Below are 20,463 nucleotides of genomic sequence, written 5' to 3'. Positions count from 1 at the left end.
GGGAGCCCAGGATCAGCTGGAGTCCCCAGCTGACTCCAGGCTCCATGCAGGGCTGCCTCTTTGAATTGTCACTGCGGCGTTTCAAAGGGGCAGCTCCGCAGGAGCCTGGGATCAGCTGAAGTCCCCAGCTGATCCCAGGCTCTGCTCACGTTGCCCCTTTGAAACTCAGCAGTGGCATTTGAAAGGGTCAGCGCTGAGGGAGCCCGGGATCAGCTAGAGTCCTCAGCTGATCCCGGGCTCAGCATTGTGCAGCCCCTTTGAAGCACTGCCTCAAAGGGGCAGCGCTGCACTGCTGCTCTCTGGCTCTGCCACGCAGGCGGTGGCATGTCAGAGGGGCAGCACTGCAGAAACGCCTGCAATTAACATGCATTAAAAAATGAATTGTGCTCTGCCTTAATCGCAGGTATTAACATGCATTGATTGACAGCCCTAATGTGCATGTAACCTCCTTGATGTTCAGTTGAGTGAGGTTGGACATACCAAATGGAGACTAGTTCCCCGAATTTTAACTTTTTTTTTGCCAACTTTGATTTTCTAACATAGGGCCAAATGCTGCAGTTCCCCTTCTCAGGCATCTCTACAACTGATTTCACAGGAAGTTTTGTATGAGTAAGAACAGGAAATAGCTGTGCAATGTTAACATTCAGTAAAGGCTTTTATTGTTCTTGTTTTGTTTCATTTTGCAATATTCACCGTTATATTTTACTAGATTTATCCAGCGTTGCTCAGGTCCTTAACTCAAATAAGTTTTGTTTTTCTTCATTTAAATCATTATTCTGGGGTGTGGCTGGAGATGAGAGGTTCAGTATGTAGGCTGCTCCAGGGAGAGAGCCCCAAGTCACCATAGCAGCTGTTCATGAGAAGGGCCTGTTCATGGCCTCTGCAGCTCCAGCTCTAGTGAGCATAGCCCCAGGAGAGGCGCATGTCCCCCAGCTGAGGGACATACAGACACACAGACAGATACACAAACTCTCTAAAATATATAGTAGATAGCTATCCCATGGTCCACCCTGCAGGCTCCATTCTGTCCTGATCCCCATTCTGGTTCCTTGCTGCCCCCTGTGGTCATTCCACTCCCTACTGCAAGACCCCCTCCCTTTTCATTTTATAAGAAATAATCAAATTCCACATGTATCCTTTTATCCTGGCACAACCAAACCCTGGCCTTGCTTTAAGTTATGAATAAGAGGAAGCTGGATACCAGATTTGGTGGTCCTAGCTCTTACGGTTTAAGAGGAGTTCTTGAACAAATGGATTCACAGACAGAGGGACAGACAGACAGAGACACACCATTCTAAAATATATAGCAAGATATACTTAAAAAAGACTTTCCCATAGTATTTCCTACCTTATCACCTTTTCCTCCAGGGGGCCCGGGGAGCCCATTCTCACCTCTCTGTCCTTTTTCTCCTTGCAAACCAGTGGGCCCTGTAAATCCCAAAGGTCCTATTGGACCTTGAGCCCCTAGGTGACCAGGCTGACCCTGAAACAGAAGAAATGATTCAGAGGCAGTAGAGTAAACAAATACAGTTAACCTCCCTCTGGCTGCTAGTGATGGTGCAGAGAAGACTGTGAGAAAAACAAAGTTTAATATACAAACAAGGGAAGTGAGCATCTCTCCCACTCCCCTCCCCAGCCAAACTGCCACTTGAATGTCTGTATGCTTGCTACCGTTGGTATACATGTTCTTGCACCTCTGTAAACCAGAACTCTCTGGTCCAGACCACAGATGTTCCAGGATCAGAGCACCCCAGTACACTACATTTGGGCTTCTACATCTCTTGGCCACTGTTATGGCAATACACAAAGTGCTGCTAAGTGCACAAAGCAAACAAAGTGGAAAAAATTAAAAGCTTGTTTTTTCACTAAATTCTTGCCTCATAGTCATTCTAGATGTTACTAGCAAGTTCAACATTTTTAGAGGAAAAAGTGATTGTTCTGCTCTTCTGCAGCTGATTTAGACATTCACAACAGTAACTTCATAAGTAAGACTTTCAGGTCCAAGTCATTCTTTTTACTCCCTTCTTACTGTTGTTTTATTTTTCTGACAGGCCTGATGTTAAGCCAGGATCAGGACTGTTGATGCTAAATTTTCCTACATTTCCTACCATGTACATAAGTGTTTCTTTTCTTTGCTCTTTTTTACTGTCACTGTTTCATTATATTTGTTGTTCTCTGAAATACAGTCTCCTCCTTTTGAAGATTGTTTTTCTTTTCTGATTTAGTCTATCAACTATCTAACATAATACAACGGCAGAACTGACCCCAATCCTTTTAAAGGAAAGTGTACAGCTCAATGCTGACCACCTGAGGGCAGCAAAGAATTCTGGAATGCAATCTCCAGTCACAGAAACAACAGCCAGTTTATTTATTTTATTTCAATGTGTGAAGAGCAGAAAAATGTCAGAAATTAAGAAGAGATGTAGACAAATATGTGTTGGCTGCAGTAGTATAATTACTTCTAGAAGTCACAGAACAGATCACAGAACAGATAAATTTTACCCAGTCTAGACATTTTAACATGAACTGATTCTGTACGAATACTATTTTTTCCTTCAATTATAATTGGGAGCATGGAGTGACCAGATCCCTTTTCTTTAAGGAACAAATATAATTTCTTCTGCTAAAATATGAAAATTAAGAGTACCATAGTTTAAGCTACCTTATCTTGTAGAGGACGTGTTTTTGTTTGTTTGGTTTGTGTTCCTGACTTTGATATGAGGATCTTGACATTTTTCACTGCATCAAACCTTTGAGACAGGACTCACTTCAACTGCTGCTGAAATGGACCCTTCCCACACACACACACACTCACATGGTACTTAGTTTAACATTGCATAGCAACTGCACAACAACTAGGGCAAGAAGGGCCATGTTCAGCTGAAACAGCAAAAGGAATGTAGGTAGCAACTACGGATGTTAAATTGCGTTTAATCAACTAATCGAGTAGTTGATGGAATTTCCATCGACTACTCGATAAGGGGGAAAACTGCAGAGCCATAGCAGAGCTAGCTCCCAGCCCCGGGAGCTAAACCCATTGTAGCTCTAGCTTTTACATGTATTAAGAGCCACCAGGCTCTTAATACATTTAAAAGGCAGAGGCGTAGCTGGGGAGACCGAGCATGAGCTGCGTATCAGCTGATTCCTGGCTCGTGCCTTGGTCCCAGATGCTGTGCCTCTGCTTTCTAAATGGCATCTTAATACATTTTACTGAAGAGCCTTAATACAAGAGCCTGGTGGCACATTTAAAAAGCAGAGGCGCAGCTTCTGGGAGTCCCCAGCTGATCCCGGGCTCAGCATTGCACTGTCCTTTGAAGCACTGCAGTGGCACTTCAAAGGGGCAGCGCAGCATCAACTCCTGCAATTAACGCATTAAAAAATTTAACGCGTTAATCTTAGCCTGCGTTAATTGCAGGCATTAATGCATGTCAATTGACAGCCCTTATATATATAAAAACACGTGAGTAAACCCTGGCACCACATGTCCCATGTTACTATTCCCTTCTATTCATCTCTTTAACACAGCAAAGCACCTATAACTCAGTCAACATCATCTTGCATAGAGTTGGCCAATCAACACTGAATGCCATCCTGAGGTAGGTGAGATTCACAACAGCTCACAGATGGCCCAGGTTTCTGTATATCTCTGGAGAGCCTGTAGTTTAGAAGGCCACAACCCTGGGCAGACCTGTAGGATGAAATACCATCCTTCTCACTGGCACTGCTAATAAAGCCCAATAGGTAGATATTTACGGCATTTGCTGCAACTTGTTTTTTCCTACATAAAAGATCATCTGATTCTTATATATATATCTTGTGGGTCTGCAAAGACTATTTAGTTCATCTTTGCAAAGTGCTATGGAGGGTGCTAAGTACAGTGCCTTGTATAAAAGCCCAATATGCTTTAAGAGAGCAGACCCTTGTAATTGAATTAAATGGCCCTTCTTCAATTACATCTACTCTTAAAAAGAAACTATCCACAATTATGGAAATCTAAGTGTACCTGACAGCACTAATTTTCTACCCAAACTGCAAATAGATTTGTCTAAAAGACAAGCTTCTGTTTTTTCTTCTAAAATATCCACTGTAGTTTGTTTTCTTGGACATCTCCTTAATACTAAATCTGAAGGATGAATGCATGTTGTGGTGTTCAATTAATGTAATATAGAACTCCTGCTTTTCAGAACTTACTACAGTAAAACTCCATTAGTCCAGCATCCAATGCTCCGGGACTCCTGATGGTCCGGCACCATCAGGAACCCGGAAGTGCTGGGGCAGCCGGACAGACTTCCCCCATTCAGCTGCTGCTGAAACTGACCAGCAGCTGAATCGGGGAAGCCGGGAGCAGAGCAGCTGGGGTGCTGCCGGGTTGGTCTCGTAGCGCTGCCCCTCGGGGCTGCGGGACCAACCCGGCAGCACCCCAGCTGCTCTTGGGGACACCTGGGGCAGAGCAGCTGGAGTGCTGCCGGGTTGGTCATGCAGCGCCAAAGGACGGCGCTGCGGGACCAACCCGGCAGGACCCCAGCTGCTCTGCCCCAGGGGTCCCCGATTCAGCCGCTGCTGAAACAGATCAGTGGCTGATTCCAGGAAGCCCGGGGCAGAGCTGCTCTGCCCGGGGCTTCCTGGAATCAGCCGCTGATCTGTTTCAGCAGCGGCTGAATTGGGGACCCCTGGGGAAGAGCAGCTGGGGTCCTGCCGGGTTGTTCCTGCAGCGCTGAGGGGCAGCGCTACGGGACCAACCCGGCAGCACCCCAGCTGCTTTGCCCCAGGCGTCGGGATTCAGCCGCTGCTGAAACTGACCAGCATCGTCAGTTTCACTAGCAGGCTGAATCTGGACGCCTGGGGCAGAGCAGCTGGGGTGCTGCGGGGTTGGTCCCGTAGCGCCGCCCCTCGGCGCTGCGGGTCCAACCCGGCAGCACCCCAGCTGCTCTGCCCCAGGGGTCCCCAAGTCAGCCGCTGCTGAAACAAATCGGAATGGTCCCTATCTAAGGGTGTGTCTACACAGTACCCTAAACTTGAAATAAGATATGCAATTTGTGCTACGCAAATTGTGTATCTTATTTTGATTGTATTCAAAATAGTTTATTTTAAAAATTGGCACATCTACACAGCGCCAAATTTTGAAATAATGTACTATTTCCACACATCCCTTAAACCTCATGGAATGAAGGTTACAGGGATACTGAAATAGCACACTTGTTATTTTGAAATGAGCATATTTGAAATAGCCCCACTGTCTAGATGTACCCTTAGCAAGCATTTGCAGAGGCACCCTTATCCCTGCTATGTTTTGTGAAGACTAGAATTCTCTCTGGATACTTTAGGAAATCAACCAAAATACATACAGGGCTCATCTAGACTACATGGAACAGTCAAAAGAGGATATGCAAATTCCACAGGAATGTGCATATCTTCTGGTCGCACTTTGGAAAGCAGAGCTTTCGAAAGTTAAAGTAATTTAGATGTGGCTTTTTTGGCAAACCCCCGCTTTGTCGAAAAGCCGCATAAACCTCATTTTTTGAGGAAGAGCGGCTTTTCGACAAAGGGGAGGGGGTCGGCCGAAAAAACCGTGTCTAAAATACTTTCACCTTCGAAAGCGCAATTGGAAGAAGATATGCAAATTCTGCAGAACCAGGCTTCGCAGGTGTCCAGACGCTGCACATGAAGCGGAGGTGCCAGGATGCAGGACCAGCACAGAATGGATAACAGCTGTCCCTCATGCCAGGGGCCTGAGCTCCGATGGGAGCACTTGCTTTGCTAGGATGCTTGTCTGCAGGAAATTGCATATCCTCTTTCGACTGTTCCGCGTAGTCTAAATGAGCCCATAATGATTACACAGTTTAGCTCTAGCAGTGAAAGTCTAAGAGTGGGTTGGACAAAGTCATTTAATCAGATTAACTACAAATGTTTATATTAGAGTGGGAGATGGAACAACTCTTTAAAATGTCAACCAAAGCCACAGGAACTTTCCTCTGGTTGAGTGCTTTCTGACCTCTGGACAATTAAACATTTCACACTGTAGTAAATGTTTTATTGTAACTTATCCTTACGATGCACAGAAAAATTGTTCCGTGTCCAGGGAATGCGTTTGCTCTTCTGCTTTTTTTGTGGAAGAGCAAACGCGCTCTTTCGGAAGCCCCTGTAATCCTCATTCCACCAAGAATAAGGGGGCTTCCAAAAGAGCCTTTTTTCTGACATTTGGCCCAGTCTAGACGGGCCAAATCTCAGAAAAGCCTCTTCCAGCAAAAGAACTGGAAAAAAAAAGCAGCAGTGTAGACCTAGCATCAGTTGGAGCCCGGCGGCCAGATGCTCAGCCCGCAGCAAAAGGTCCAGCCATGCTGCACACGACGAAAGGACGGGGTTGGGCCGCCAATACCCCTGCAGCCCCCACTATCTGGCCTGGGCTGCTGAGACTGCTGCCATGGCCCGAAGACTCACAGAGACCTCCAGGACCCTCACCAGGCCACACCGACAGGACCGGTCCACCTGGGCCCCTGCCTGAACCAGAACCGATGGATACGCTGCTAGCACCTCCATCCCCAGACGACCCTGAGGAGCAGCACCTGAGCCAGGTAGGCCCCCAGAGGGAACTGGGAAGTGGCCTGGGGACAGCTGACCCCGGGGCAGCTGAGGAGATAGAGGTCAGTTAGGCAGCGTGTTGCAGCTTCGATGCCCGCTGACCCACAGACCTGGTTGGGTGTTGTGGTCCGGATCCCTGCCGACACAGTGGCCGCCGCGCTGTCACTGTCAGGGCCTTGGGCTGGGATGCAGAGGAGCAGGTGAGCCTGCATCCCCCCCGTCTGTCACCCTCCCCTCAGGTGGCAGGCTTCCTCCTGTGGGGGCAAAACCCCTGCGCGTGTTGGCTCTCCGCCAGCGAGGAGACCTGACCCCTGCCAGCTGGGACCCGGCCTGAGCTTTAAACTGTCATTGAACCGCTTGTGTTAAACTTTTGTCTGTCCACCCTGCCCTGACCGTGGGCTGGGCCTTATAAACTGCTTGCCCAGGCTGCGCCCCAGCCTGGGTCCTTAACTGTTGACCTGCGGCTCTGCCTGAACTGAAGGTCAGGCCTGATAAACTGCCTCTCAACCTACTGAGAGGCTTGAGTCCCTGACTTCTAAAGTGCTCATTTGGTGCCCACCCTGACCAAGGGGGTGGCTGTTATAAACTGTTGCTCGACCAGCCGCTAGGCTCGAGACGTGCTGGGCAAACTGTTTACGTACTGTGACACGGCAATTGTCCTTTAACTGGGCAGTACAGGGAGTCAGCATGGCCTCCCGCCGCGGACGTGGACTCTTTACATGGAGGCTGCTGGCTGAGGTGTGAAATGGCTGGCAATTGCTCCCCCCTCCCATCTCCCCAGGCACTTCAGAGTTTAGCTAAGGGGTGGAGAGGCTTCTCCATGTCCGGGCTGTGCAGTGCTTTAGCACATGCTCTTCTTGGGCTGGAAGGTCTTGCATACTGCATCTTTGCCTGACCATCAGTCTTGCATGTCTACTTCCATTGTCAGCCACTGGAACTCCCCCATCCCCACACACACATTCACTGATGGTGGGCAGGCAGCTGGCAAACAGGGATCCAGCAGGAGCAGGACATGTCAGTAATGACGCAGGCAGAGATAGAAAATATGGAACAATTTGGGCTTAAATGTCCTTTTTAAAATGGGACATCTAGTCACCCTACCTCCATGTCCCTTCTCTCCTGCACAATACCAAAAGGCTGCTGCTGGCAACATTCTTGTGAGAAACCTGGCAGAAATCTGGGTAGAGGTGCATGTGACCCTGCTTGCCCCTCTCCACCCCCCTCTTTGGCCCAGGAAGATGCTGTGCGGTACCAGAGCATGTGGGTCTGTCTTGGGATCCAGCCAGGTGTGGAGGGTGGAGAGGACCAAACAGAAAGAGTTAGGTCAGTCAGTCACACCTCTCCACCTATGTGAGAGAGGTGTACGGTGTGTGTATGTGTGCTACCCCTTCCCTCAAGCCCAGGTAAACCTAAAGTTAAGAAGGTAAATAAAACGAGTAAAAGAATCCAACCACATAGTATTTCCTTTTATCAGGTGCTCAGACAACTTGATTTTAAATCAAACCTTTGTATGACTGATTGTGTTGAAATCGCTTGACTATGAGTAACTTTATCAGGTGTCCTGTATTCAACAATGGGAAATGTGGTCATCTACCTATGTGGATCCACTGACTTTTATTCCACTGAAAGCATATGAGGGCTACTGAAGCCTTGGAGCTCTTCAGTTACTTTGCCACGTGCTGGTAGGCAGATTCCATACCCATCCCTCAACCTTGCCTCTTAGTCCCACTGAATTCCCCAATGCCCTGTTCGGTTATTTAGTCTTTGGGTTTTTTCTTAGGATTTAGCACTCAAGGTGAAATTTTAAAATGGTATCAATAGAACTGTTCTCAGACAAGTTAAGCCCTATGTGTAACTGGTGATTTCAAGAGATTTTGATATTAAAAACTGTATTATTATTACTACAGATGACAGTACCAGGAACAGCGATTTACAAATCTTTCCCAAATAACAGGGTATAGATTCGGTTCCATTTGAACTCTTGTATTTATGAATTTGTGGTCCTTCGAAACTGGTCTCAACGAGGAAGAAGAATACATGTTTATTATCAAATTTGTGTTCAGCTCACTTGTTTGTTGGGTTTCCAATTTGAAACCTCACATGCAGAACTCAAATACATCACCTATAATACCCTCACTGCAATTTATTTACTTGTAATATTTGTCCAGTATTTTTGAATACCAAATAGATGGGAATGGTTCTGAATGTCAAAAAGAGCCTACATTCACCAAATTTGTATCTGGTGAATCCTACTCAACCAGGCTGATTTACGACAAAATTACATCTTTCTATATAATGGGCCTAGAAGACCCAGAAGAGAGAAAACAGGTTAAACAGAATGGGGTCATTCTAAATAAGCACACCACAAAATTAGATCTACCAATATTAAATTATCATGAAGTTCTGGTCAGATGACTTTTTAGCTTTTCTGTGCTGTTTATCTAGTTGGTGGAATGGCATGTCACAACCTGAACCACAGTGGGATAGAACACATAAAAAAACATGCATAGCTTGCCTTTCACTGCTTCTGGCAGAATATAACTCCTTTTCCCCCTCATATTTCTAATTAGCAATTTCTTTCTGTGGAGTTCTATCCCACAAGGCATTGAATATATTTTTTTAAAATTGCACCAACTTTACTTATCTGAAAATAGGTCATTTGTTTCAACTACAAAACAGAGAGAATGAATGCCAGGCAGGCTAAGTTTTACTTTCTACCATCTTAAACTAGGCATTTGACATGATCTCTTAACAGAAGCAGATCAGAGAAGACCATATAGGCATACCATATAGGCTTTTGGATCCACTTACCTCCATAATCAACAGCAAAAGAAGTAAATGGCACACAAGTCTGGGGTAAAGGCAGGACAGGTTTTTAATTATTTACTGTTGAATGAAAATGTTGTAACCACTTAAATTCTGGCAAAGTGTCTGCGATTCTTGAAGCCTCTGAGGTCAATCTGATTACAAAGCATTGCAAAAGCATGTCTGGTGTCAGGAGGGAGAAATCACTGGAAGAGAAAGTCATGTGGTAGTGATGAGGAATTAGAGAATGTGGCTCATGGCATGTGGGGACCAGTTAGGAATCAAAGGATTATTAAGGAGACTGTAGCATGGAAAGGCTGGGAACAGAAAAAGGTCTATAGAAGTCTCAGAACAGAACCATGACCTGTCTAGGGACGGTCAACATTAGTGATCTTTCTCAAAATGTTTTGAAATGTTGAACAAATTGGAGCATAAGTTAAAACTGTCTTTAAACATTTTCATGGCCATGCATACTTCTCTCATCAGCTAGGTGTCACTGACCTTCATCGTATCACCAAGGCTATTAGCGTATTTGCTAATGTCTTCCATATTCTGCATTACCTACATACTTATTTCTTTCAATATCAAGCATCCGTGTATTGTCATTCTGAGTTTTATTGTAACAACTTAACCACAGTGTATTAATTAAAAGAAGAGCTTCACTAACCACTATCATGAGTACACACAGTGCAGGGAATTAAAGCACTTCCTCTCCTCTGGAAAACAAGAACTGGCCAAACTCATGGGCTACGTCTACACTGGCCCCTTTTCCGGAAGGGGCATGTAAATTTCACCAGTCGTAGTAGGAAAATCCGCGGGGGATTTAAATATCCCCCGCGGCATTTAAATAAAAATGTCCGCCGCTTTTTTCCGGCTTTTAAAAAAGCCGGAAAAGAGCGTCTACACTGGCCCCGATCCTCCGGAAAAAGCGCCCTTTTCCGGAGGCTCTTATTCCTACTTCAAAGTAGGAATAAGAGCCTCCGGAAAAGGGCGCTTTTTCCGGAGGATCGGGGCCAGTGTAGACGCTCTTTTCCGGCTTTTTTAAAAGCCGGAAAAAAGCGGCGGACATTTTTATTTAAATGCCGCGGGGGATATTTAAATCCCCCGCGGATTTCCCTACTACGATAGGTGAAATTTACATGCCCCTTCCGGAAAAGGGGCCAGTGTAGACGTAGCCATGTTATGTAGGAGTGTGTAGCAGAAAAGAGGGTCAGGAGAGGAAATATAGGAACTGAGTCGGTGTAATTATGCTGAAGAGCCAGAAGAGTGCATACATTTACAGTGCATCTGCCACACACCAGGGTATCACTGGAATGCAGTGAGTTCTGCCCACACCCTTCTCCAAGGGAGGATTTGGCTTAATTCCTCCATGCTACAGGGATCCCTAGCTGCTTATTTAATTCAATTTTAGGATATTACAAAGGGGCCATAGCTAAGGCTGCTAGTTTGTCATGGATTCCATGAGTTTCCAGGAACCTCTGTGATTACTTAATTGGTCAGTGTGGCTGGTCTAGGCCAGTACCAGCTGCTGCTGGGGAAGTGTCAGGCCACCACACTCCCTTCCCACAGCAGCAGCAGCAGCAGCAGTTTGGGCAGGAGAGGGGGTTGGGGCATAGAGGTCTGGTTGGTGCTTGCCTTGGAGGGCTCCTGGGAAGCTGTAACAGGTCTCTTCCTTAGCTACTAAGTCCACACAATGCTGCTGTTACAGACAGTGGGCCAGACAGCCACTGTGGGCCCTGTGGCAAAGTGTCGGGGGGGGGGGCAATTCCACCCCCCCAGAAGGGCCGGGGCCTTGAACGGAAGGGGCGTGGGCAAGGGCAGTCAGCCCTTAATGCAGCCCAGACTGTGGCACAGCCCCATCCCCCAGGCCTCAGAGCTGCACGGAATGGTGCTGCAGTGCAATTCAAAAAGGTCAAGGGCCCTGGCTGCCATTACTGCAGTCACAGTGGTATCTAGAGCTCCGAGCCCCTTTGAATCTCCGGCCCCCAGGGCAATTACTCCTTCTGACCCCCCCAGTTGGTGGGCCTGCCCACAAACACCGTGCCCAGGGGTCCCATTGGCTGTGGTTCCTGCCCAATGAGAGCTGCAGAGCTGGAGCTTAGAGAAGGGGGACAACATGTGGAGCCAGGAGCTGAGGGAGGGACATGTCACTGCTTCTGAGGAGCCTGTCAGCCCTGCTAACTCTCACCAGTGGGGTTGCCAAGCCACCACCCACCCCTGAAAACGCGTGTGCCTGGATCACTTCTGCAAGATTTAGTCAGGGGTATATAATACAAGTCATGGACAGGTCAGGGGCCATGCATTTTTGTTTACTGCCCTGTGACCTGCCCATGATGTTTACTAAAAATACTTGTGATTGAAACATAGACTTAGCCATAGCTTAGGACAAAATTTAGCTCTAGCTGTTGCTCACTGACCAACTGTGGGTATGAATCTGATCTAACAAGTGACTTTATGGTAATTAGGAATAATTGATGCTAATGTGGGGGTCAGATCCAGACAAGCCAGGGACCCTGGGTCTGAGGATCGCCCCCCCCCCCCACACACACACAGTACATGATCTCATGCCTATAACATCCTATCAAAACTTCTGTGGGAATGGGAGCATCAAGGACCAACTTACAATTCCACAGTTTACCAAAATGACTCTTTTGGATGATAGAAAAGACCCCCAATTCTCTTTTTGACAATTGTATTATTTGGATTACATCAAAGTGGTGTAAGAGGTATGGGTGTGAAAACTGAAGCTAAAAGTTGCTTATAAAAATCTGAAAGTATGGCATATTTTCTAAAATAAGTTTCTTCATAAATAGGACTGCGTTAAGGTTTCTAGTTTTACGTGTATTTTATGCAAACTATGATCCATTCAGACAGTTTCAGTTCATCTATTCAAAAATCTAATTTCCAAAGTATTTCAGTCCAAATTTTCTTTCTTCCCTGTTAAGATTTTCAATTCAGAAGACATTCTCCCATGAACAAATGTCTACTGAATTAGACAGCTTCTCAAGAATATACCTAGGGACATACTCCAATAGAAAAGTGTAAAATAGCTTAAACTTTTTTCATCAAGAGAAAAAAAACATGCAAATTATCTTAGAGGTAATTTTACCAATTAAAACCTAAGGGCTAGATTTTGGAACCATTAGGCTATGCAGCACTTACTTAACATAAATATTGTCACATGCATAATGTTAATCACATGCAAAAATCTTTGTGTAGTCAGGGCCATTAATTTGAAAGAACCTACTCATGTGAATAATTGCACACCCACATGATTAAGGGTTGCACAAGCTAATCCCAAAGTAGGAAACTAATTACAAAAGTAACTGTTTAATTAGCCACAACTTCGATATGCTCATGTCATGGGGTCGCATGACACGCACCCCTTGGGGGGTAAATCTGGCCCAGTGGCCAAGTCTATAATGCCCCCTGTCAGGGAGTAATATGGCTTAACAGCTGAGTCTATAATGTCCCCCTGTCTGGGGGGAATATGGCCCAGAAGCCAAGTCTATAATGCCCCCCTATCTGGACCAAAATAGATCATCAGAGAAGCCTGCCCACAGATACTCTTTGTTTAAAAACTGATTCTGTAAGAATCGGGAACCAGGCACTTGGCACTAATAATCTGAAGAGATCTTTCAAGTTGTGTTAAAGACAATCTGTCCTTGGATTCTTAGCTCTAATGCACCTGAGCCCCAAAAGCCTGCTGAAGTTCTGTGACAAAATACATGCAACTACAATAACATTTGCTATATATGGGTTTCATCCAAAATATATTTAAGTTAATGGAAGTATTTCAATGGGGTCATAAAGGAGTAAGCACAAATAATAAGGAATTAATAAAGCCTCAGAAGAGCCCAGTTAGAACTAGAGGAGCCAATATCAATCCCGGGATCCACAAGCTTTAGAAGCATCAGCACCTACACTCTCTGCCATCCCCCAATTCCCTCTCCTCACGGGAAGAATTTAAAGGACACTAAACAAATTGAACCATACAGAATTTTCTAAGCCATCTGTTCTCCCGCACATTTTACCAAAGATAAGATATGGTCCTTAAGTATTTATTTTTAGAGCAATAGGTAGCCACTCAGAAGGCATTAGAAAACAAGGAAGGATGAGTTGGAACCAAGCTATCAAACTGAGAAATCATTAAATACATCAACATAATAATCAGAAGAGGAACATGCCAAGACAAAGGGGTCAAAATGAAGTCTGGACATTTTTTGGTAAAGATTTTTTTTTGGTAAAGATTCTCCTCTAAAGTAAAGATTTTTTTTTGTCTTCTTTCAGGACAGATCCCAGACTTAGGGATATAGAATAAATACTGACATCTGCAAATCCAGTAAACTGAAAAGTGTAGTGAATCCTTTAAAATTACACTTTGAAACTGAAACCTAATTTGGGATTGGTCATATTACCTCCATAGATTACAAAAAAAACCCAAACCCACACATCTAAATAGGTAATGTCAACGGGGTCTATATTGCAAATCCAATTCAGGTCAAGGATCCACCTTCAGAGCTTGGATGTGTTATTTACCATTTTGTTTAGCGGGGTCACAGAACTATTTTCCCCATGAGTAAAGTAGTGTGATTTATCACAGTCTGAAGTAGGTGGGTCAGTTTGGTACCCCCTGAAACTTAATTTTGGTTCAATTTAGTTTTAGAAAATATAAACTAACCCAAAGCTCATCTTAGGTTTACATAATGTATACTCTAGTCTAAAAGAGCATTTCATCGTAAAGTCACTGAGCCAAATTAATCACTAGTATAACATGTAAAATTTTACTGGCTAAAACAGATTTGTGCCTGCTTATGTCAGTGGTGAATTTGACCCACTGCTTTGTCAATATATACAATGGGTATTAGAGCAAAGCGTAGATTGAAAAATCTTGGTGTCTTTGTAGGCTGAGTGATATCTAAGTGCCTATGAAAAGCTGATCTATTTAATACTGGTTAACTTACTCTTTAAACTGAAAAATCTTTGTATTTATAGTCTGAAATGCAATAACTGAAGATGGGGGGAAAATTGTGATAAACAATTGAGCTCTACTGCGCTGCCCCTAACTAAACCAGAACAGGAGACATATTGTACATTTTGGTTAATTTTGGGATGGGTCACATACCACTCAGAAATTTCAATGTTCATCTCTTGTTTTTGCTTCCCAATAAAAAGGACTGAAGAAGCATAACAGAAACAAAGTCAGAGTGAAATGCAAATAAAGCTTGATGTTTTGTCTTCTGGAGAGGCAAACTTCAAAAATAAGGTACATGTTTTTGTTAATTTATAATCAACAGTCTTCACAAAAATCCAAACAGGCACCAAATACAGTGTGTCAAAGTTTAAAGACAAAAACATAACAAAATCTTTCTTGGTTTACTGTATGCAGTGACATACCTCCAGGAATAAGCAGGACTGTAGGTTGAAGGAGGAAGAAGATTTGAAGTGATTCTGCACATAAATCAGGTTCTCAGTCTACCAACACATAATTTTTGTCTCACTATTTACAGTAGATAACGTGAATGCTTTTGCTGATGAATGTTCTGGTAGACTTGAAAACATAGTTTTACTCCACTACTGCATAATACTTATAATGAAAGGGTGGATGTACCATTTCACTAACTTTTGAATACATAATTATTTAATCATTACAGTGGTAGCTCTTCTTATAGTAATTAGAGTTCGTTTGCAGTATTTTATTTCGTTTCCAATTTAGAAATGTGTCAACCTGACTACTTTAGATGTTAAAAGAGAAGTAGATAAAACCTTTCAGGGAAAGAAATAGAATTAAAATATGGATTAGTAATTAAATATTATATTTTGTTTCCTTGTATCTAGTGTTGCCAGATGGTTTAACAAAAAAACCAAACACTGGCACCCCCCTCCCCTCCGGCCAAAAAACAAAACAAAACAAAACAAACACCAGGAAAAAATTCTGTCAAGGAAAAAAAAAGAGGGGGGGGGACCAAAGTTGTTAAGAAAAAAAGGGGGGGGGCAAAGTTGTTAAGCAAAAGTTGCACCACTCCCTCCAGTTTGGGACCACACACTAACCCCCATGTACCCACTCCCTCGCCCTAGCCAGGCCCCCCTAGTGCCACCTCATCTCAATGCACTCACCCCTGCCTCAGAGACATTTGTCACATACCATAGCATAGCTCATTTAGTGCATTAAATGCCCCAGTAACAACTGTGTGGGCGAAACCAGACAACCAGTACACTCTCAAATGATCTCACATAGAAAAGTATTAAGACAAAAACTATCAAAAATTTTCACAAAGCGATCACTCCGTAAAAGGCAAACCTGGGACTTTACACCTAGACACCAAACCACGGATGTAACAGGAACCTGGAGTTTTCAGGTGCCTAAGTGTTTCCTGGAATCACGGAAAAAACTGCCTTCCCCCTAATGTATGAAATGGCACCGCCTGGTAAGCCGAATTGCCAGAAAGCTGTGGGAGGACCCTGGGTTGTGGGAGGATGCAGCTCTTGTGTGTTAGGGTCAGAGTTAGCATGAAGTGTGCCTTGAACAACATACCAGGCACTACAAGCCACAGCAGCAGCACATAACTAAGGGTGGCGATATATCATATACCCATGCCTCTCTTATTTCTGCCCTGCTGATGGCAGAAGCGTTTCTTCAGAACTGGGCACTACTTAATTTGTGCCAGGGCTGATCTTTGGCATCTTTCTTTTAATATAAATTAAACACCGGAGGAGGCAGCGGGGCCCAGAGGTGATGGGGCAGCCCAAGGAGCAATTAGGAGCCAGATGAATTTCACATTTTAAGCTCAATGCAATGAAATAACTCAAATCTTGTTGTACCTAGTACACTTAGCCAGTGCATTGAAATTCACGAAAAGGTGATGAAAGATTAGCAAAAGCAAAACAAATTTCAAATCAACATGAAGATAAAAGAGGTGATATGCTGCAGCTGTGCCCCTGCCCCCTCCTTTGGAGCTGGAGCTGGGGGGAACTGGCTTTTAAGCCGGCTACCCCCAGCACGCCTTCCTCTTCCCCCACCCCTCCTTGCTGCATCTTTCTGATAGAGGCAGCAAGGGAAGTGAGGGAGTGACTAGTCGACTAGTGCGTCAACTATCCGATAAGCTTTTGCTTATCAGATAGTCGATTAGTCGCTTAAATCCCTATGCCACGTAAGGATTTTTTAATTTGAATTTCCAAAGTTCACAAACCTTAGTGAGATGAAATGACAGCTATGCACAAAATAAGCAGTATTTTTCAATGACAATTATTGTTATATTAAATCACTTACTCTTGATCCTTTTTCAGGAAAGCACTGGCAAACCAAACAATCTTGTCCTCCACATGGACCAATATATGAATATCTACCCTAAAAATTAAGAGATTGTTAGTTTACTTGTATACAGTTCACTTGTTATCCAATATAATACACTTTAATGAAATAAAGATCATCAATGAACAGGTTAAGACTTCATGGAAAGATGTAAACTATAATATAAAAGCTATTATTTAATTACATTAGCTAATGCTAATAATTTAGTGAAGATTCTTGGGTTTTCTACAAGAATTTTTTTTTCAAAGAAAGCTGTAACTAATTCTTAAATAACTGAGAGAAGCAATGGAGCTCTCTCATTGGTCCAAATGTCTTATTAGGTGATTCTGACACCCAACCTCTTTAGATACAATTCAGCTATGCTGCTGTTACGTCAACTGTGATTTTCCAAAACACAAGAAACAAGGTTTAGGAGCAACCTTGAGAATGTGATTTTAAAATGACATGTTAAAGAAATAATATTTTTGATCTTGGGGAATACTGCTACTTTAGACTTTTCACTGGGATGACTGTGAACAATCACAACCAAGAATAGGAAAAGATAAATGTTTTCATAGCAGAACAGAAATAGGAGAAGTGGATTATGGCATTACACCGGAAATCAAAAGCCCTGCATGGATTTTAGTCTCATATCTGCCACTGACCAGCTGTGTGACCGCCAACAAGTCACTTCACCTTTTTGTGTCTCTGTTTCCCCTCTCGCTTTGTCTATTTTCTGTATTTAAACTGTAAACTTCTTGGGTCAGGGTCCATCTCTTTGGATGAGTTGGCACAGTGCTTAGGGAAAGGGGACCCTCTTCTCAATCAAAGCCGGTAGGCACTGCAGGAATTTAAATGAATAATCTGTAAAATGCCATAGTTTACCAAATTTCAAGGCAAGTCTTTCCCATCATTAGAAATAAGACTAATTAGAGTGAATATTTTAGTATAACTCTTGTACTGTCCAATAGATTGCTCTCTCTAATATGGTAGGTGCAAATAAAGTTTCTTGTAACATCTATTTCTCTGAAATATCTACAGCATTTACTCATGATGCTGAAATTTGCCATGCTTGATGTCTGTGTAAAAGTGCATTTTTCAGTATACAGGACCAAACATTTGGCCGTAACTCAGAATGGTCATAACTTGGAACCCATTGAGTTACATTGCGACCGTGCTGTTTGTAAGCGCGGATCACGTTCGTAAGTCGGAACCCGCATTTATGACCGCTTTGGTCGTAAGTGCAGATGGTCGTAAGTCGAGGTGGCTGTAAGTTGGGGACCAGCTGTAGTACATTCCAAAGGAGGAATGCGGAACTCCGCGTGCAGCCCTGGACCAGCAGAAAGTCCCACCGACTCCAGGCTGCATGCGGTGTGCCAGCTTTGAAATGTACAATAGTCCCCAGCGGAGGCTCTTGTGCATTTCAAATCTGCAGCGCAGCATTGAGCCCAGGGTCAGTGGAGGACTCTCCTGCTGATCCCGGGCTCCCAATGGCATTTTAGTGGAACCAGGAATCAGCTGGGGACTCCCCAGCTGACTTCAAGTTCTGCACGGCTTTTCCCCAGAATGCCGTCTCACCCCAGGCTCCACAGCGCCACTTTGAAACATCACCTCGGCATTTGAAAGGGGCAGCGCCACACAGCTGAGCCACTGGGGATCAGCTGTGTGGCACTGGCCTTTGAATGCCACCTCTGCATTTGAAAGGGGCAGCCCCTTTGAAGCACCCTCTTCTCCTCCCCTCCCCACCGTTTACTGTCTCTTTGATGGAGGCAGCAAGGAGGGGGGGGCCGACTAGTACTTAACATCTTAAACTTGAACTAAAGGAATTACTCTTCTAGCTAGTAAATGTAATAAGCTTTTAACCTTTTCCACGAATCAAGCTCTACAAAGGGAAAGGGATATATACTGTGCTCCAGTAGGTTACACATATAGTCTATATTTGACAGGAAAAGAAAAGTGAGAGGAAGGACAAGTGTAGGAAGATGGTCCCGTGGCTTGATGGTTTGGGTCCTGTTCTTAGGTCCTCTGTCTGAAGAGGTTACATATCCTCCCCCGTTCATGGCTTCACAGCAAAAGTGATTTTGTTGATATTTAAATGAGGTGAAGTACATGACAGAAAAATTCAGATAGGGCATTCCAAACGTAAGGGCAATATGGAAGATAACATGGGGTGGACATTTGGGTGAGAAATAGATGAAGCAGATACCAAGGCTGGCATCTGTGGAAGTATGGAGGGAGAGGTAGGAATGTTAAAGGAGTCCAGTTCTAAGTTGTGGGCAAGAGCCATATGACCTAGTCCTCTGAAAGCTGGTATTCTGAGTTTGATGCACAGACCCATGGGGACCACTGAAGTCATTAGAAAAGACAGCTGACATGCTCAATGTGAAAGGTAAGAAGGATGATTTGGTAACAAGGTTTGGATGGATGAGGCATGGGAGGGGCCTCAAGATTAGCATCAACAAAACTGGTGAGCAGAAGATTGCAAGAGTTATGACATGGTCAAGCAACTTGGCAATAGGGAGGAAAGAAAGGGAGGAATTTAGAAATGTTATAGAGGGACAAGTAATAGGATTAGGCTACAGCTTGGATGTGGGGAGAGGCACTGTACCTATAAACAGCTATATTTCTTTTAGCAAGAAATTCTACTTGGTTGGATCCTGTAACATTGACTTTCTATAAAATTAGCTTCCAAGTCACTTACCCCATGAATCTGTTGCACTGAAAGAACTGTTATTAGCCACCTGGTAGAAAAAGAAAGAAAGCTAAATTAATTTAAAACTACAAATGGTCTGGTAGCACTTTATAGATTAACAAAACATGTAGATGGTATCATGAGCTTTCGTGGGCACAGCCCACTTCTTCAGATAACCAGAGTTTTGAGTTTAGGATGTGCAGACCCAAAATAAATAGGAAAGAATAAGGAGGGGTGGGAAGAAGGAGGAGGAGACTGGGAGCAGAGGGTATAGAACATTCAGGAAGATAGAGGAAATCAGTAAATACTGATTCCCTCTACCTTCCTGAATGTTCTATACCCTCTGCTTCCTGTCTCCCCCAGCCTCCTCCCCACCCCGCCCCCCTTCTCTCCTATTTATTTTGGGTCTGCACATCCTAAACTCAAACTCCAGTCATCTGAAGAAGTGGGCTGTGCCCACGAAAGCTCATGATACCATCTACATGACTTGGGCACACACAAATAAAAAATAAAAGTGTGTGTGGAGCATGAGTTTGTGGCTAACAAAACTACAGTACTCTCTACATGTCTTACCACATGCCTGCCAATACATAATAACTGCAATATTTCCAAGCTTTAAAAATCTTTTGTTTTCCAAATAGCACAGATTGTATATAACTCAAAAATCTGAGAAAAGAGTTAATAGTAATAGCGACCATCAGAAAAGATAAGCTATACTGACACTGGTTGCATCAGAAATAAGTACAGGTTGAACCTCTCTAATCTGACGCTCTCTGGTTCGGCAACATCCATGATCCAGCACGATTTTAGTTAGCCTGATGTCCGCATGTCAATGATGTGCCGAAGTTTCTGGCAGTCCCATAAAGTTTGTTTACAGTCACCAGTCCTGGCACTCAGTGTTCTGTGCTGTTATTTTACCCCTAAATGTCTTTTAGGAGCCCAGTCAGCAGTGGAAGTGTTGGTAATGCTGCTAGACAATATTGACCTCCCATGAGTCAGCAAATTCTCTGGTAGCACAGGGGTCAGGCCCCAAAGGTGTCAGACTAGAGAGGTTCAACCTGTAAATGGTTAAACAACTGTGAAGTTAGCTGGTTAT

At 44.1% G+C, this 20,463-nt stretch overlaps 1 protein-coding gene across 1 annotated transcript in view; it reads right to left on the bottom strand.

Annotated features, from left to right (window-relative positions):
- COL4A4 (collagen type IV alpha 4 chain) overlaps positions 1–20,463 on the bottom strand; it is a 113,018-nt gene that overhangs the window by 92,109 nt on the left and 446 nt on the right. The window contains exons 2-4 of the mRNA XM_089780857.1: positions 19,377–19,416; positions 16,655–16,732; positions 1,349–1,483 (exon numbers count right to left, since the gene is read on the bottom strand). Coding sequence (XP_089636983.1) covers positions 1,349–1,483; positions 16,655–16,732; positions 19,377–19,416 — 253 coding nt within the window. The remainder of the gene's footprint in view (positions 1–1,348; positions 1,484–16,654; positions 16,733–19,376; positions 19,417–20,463) is intronic.

The sequence above is a fragment of the Pelodiscus sinensis genome, chromosome 10, assembly GCF_052426305.1.
Source record: "Pelodiscus sinensis isolate ZL-2025 chromosome 10, ASM5242630v1, whole genome shotgun sequence".
Taxonomy (NCBI): domain Eukaryota; kingdom Metazoa; phylum Chordata; order Testudines; family Trionychidae; genus Pelodiscus; species Pelodiscus sinensis.
This window is presented reverse-complemented; position numbering and strand designations above follow the sequence as displayed.